This window comes from Pavona decussata, unplaced genomic scaffold (assembly GCF_977016875.1).
Source record: "Pavona decussata unplaced genomic scaffold, jaPavDecu1.1 SCAFFOLD_72, whole genome shotgun sequence".
Classification (NCBI taxonomy): domain Eukaryota; kingdom Metazoa; phylum Cnidaria; class Anthozoa; order Scleractinia; family Agariciidae; genus Pavona; species Pavona decussata.
Window position 1 is genome coordinate 5163191 of NW_028145491.1, and position 1810 is coordinate 5165000.

Consider the following 1810-nt stretch of genomic DNA (forward strand, 5'->3'; position numbering starts at 1 on the left):
ATGGGCATCGATTGTAAAGGGGTCAAAGGGATAATTCCTCGCGGACCTTCAAAGAATGTGGAGGCATATTTACAAGAGACTGGACGTGCTGGAACAGACAGTGGTGAATGTGTTGCTTTTTTGTTCTACCATGGTATATTACTGAACCATGTACATTTAGACATAAAGTGTTTTATTAAAACGAAAGAGTGTAGAAGGATGACTCTGATGAAGCATTTTGATGTAGATGCTGTCAATGTACAGGTACCTCACAAATGCTGTGACATTTATGTAGCAACTTCTGACCGTGGGCAAGCAGATTGTAGCAGTATCATAAAACATTAGTTTTGAAACTCTTAAATACAACTGCAAACGGAAAGGTCAAAACTCTAACAAATCTTCACTTCATGTTGGGATTTTCTGAGCACCAGATATCCCAGGGGTTGGAAAATGAAGCCTCAATTTTTACCCTGTCAGACATCTATAAATCAGTAGAGGTATCGTTATGCACAGAAAATTTTATTTAACAATTAGATTATGAGCTCGAGATTTCTATCGCGTGATAGTTGATGAGGGCGAAGCCCGAATCAACTATCACGCATAGAAATCGAGAGCGAATAATCTAATTGTTTTAGTATAAATCTACTAGTCGTTCAAAACTAAACAAGTAAATTATCTATTTCCTCATCGCAGACACTTCGAAAACGCAAAGAAGCGGGCGCCATTTTGTTGAAAATCACTACTCACTATCTATCACAGAATAGATAGCGAGTAGCGTAGCCAATCAGAGAACGGCATTCGTGATAGAACACTAGTAGATTTATACTAACAATCATTAGAACTGTGTTTGGGGATGTTACATGTGACAGAGACTCGAATGGTACCCATTTTGATAGCAGCATTGAGTTTGATAATGAGTTCATGGATGAATGGGATGAGATTTTTCAAGACAGTGAACTCTTTGACATGATTGTTGACAACATATCTTTATCTCAGTTGGATGGGTCAATCTCTATGCTTGAAGAGACACTGGACAATTTAACAGAATCATTGGATGATGAAATGCCAGCAGATATTTTGGCAGCAATTGATAGGGTATAGATCAAAGTAAATAAATGCCTGTAACATTGAAATTGTTATGTTTATTCTCAACAGCATTTCATGTAAGAGTGTACATAGTTATTAATAGGGCATGACAAGCCAGAGGCCAGATTTTAGGACCTCGACGCCTTTGAAAGACGCGTTCTTCGGATGTTTGTGGCGGATTAAGATCGCCTTTAGGTGCGAGTCTTTTGTTTCGACCTCCGAAGGATATTCTCGCCTGAAGACTACGATACATGTGTTGTAGCTGTCAACACTGTGATTTTTAATTAAATTCTGTCATCGTATGACAAAACCCGAACCACGCTAAATTGAAATCCTTGTACAACAACCGTACAAATCTCAAATTGCCTGAATGAGTGGCCAAGTTCTTACTTTATTGTTTTGCGAATTCAATTCTCCAATCTCGCAGCAACCGTAGGCTTTGGTAACTCGTCCTATAATTCGAAGAAATGCGGCAATATACATTTACGTGACACAACCGTAACTATCGGCTAACTGGGAAAAAGCCTCTCAGTCTTCTCTTCATTATAAGCCGGCAAAGAATGCGTTCGATTGACCTTAATCCGGATCAAGAATAAGCGGAAGAGCCGATAACTTTCTCTTTTTAAGAAATATGGGAGGCCAGTTCTGCAAACTATCGCTCTCCAGTAACTCCTAAAACCAATTTAGCCAACCCCCCTTTTGTGTTTTCTTGTCAGCGTTGTATGTATTCCTATTCCGGTCCTAT

General features: G+C 39.1%; 1 protein-coding gene across 1 annotated transcript; it reads left to right on the plus strand.

Annotated features, from left to right (window-relative positions):
* On the plus strand, nucleotides 1-1164 carry LOC146477118 (ATP-dependent DNA helicase Q1-like). Its single transcript, XM_085114148.1, has 2 exons — nucleotides 1-243; nucleotides 976-1164. The coding sequence occupies exons 1-2, from the start codon at nucleotides 1-3 to the stop codon at nucleotides 1078-1080; spliced, it is 348 nt and encodes a 115-aa protein (XP_084970274.1). The 3' UTR covers nucleotides 1081-1164.
* Nucleotides 1165-1810: the final 646 nt, after the last annotated feature.

What these genes read in the sequence shown, in the direction of transcription:
- LOC146477118 (XM_085114148.1), top strand. Translation starts at nt 1, where the DNA reads ATGGGCATCGATTGTAAAGGGGTCAAAGGGATAATTCCTCGCGGACCT. An exon ending in TAGATGCTGTCAATGTACAG is followed by an intron (nt 244 to 975) that starts GTACCTCACAAA and finishes TCTTTATCTCAG; the next exon opens with TTGGATGGGTCAATCTCTAT.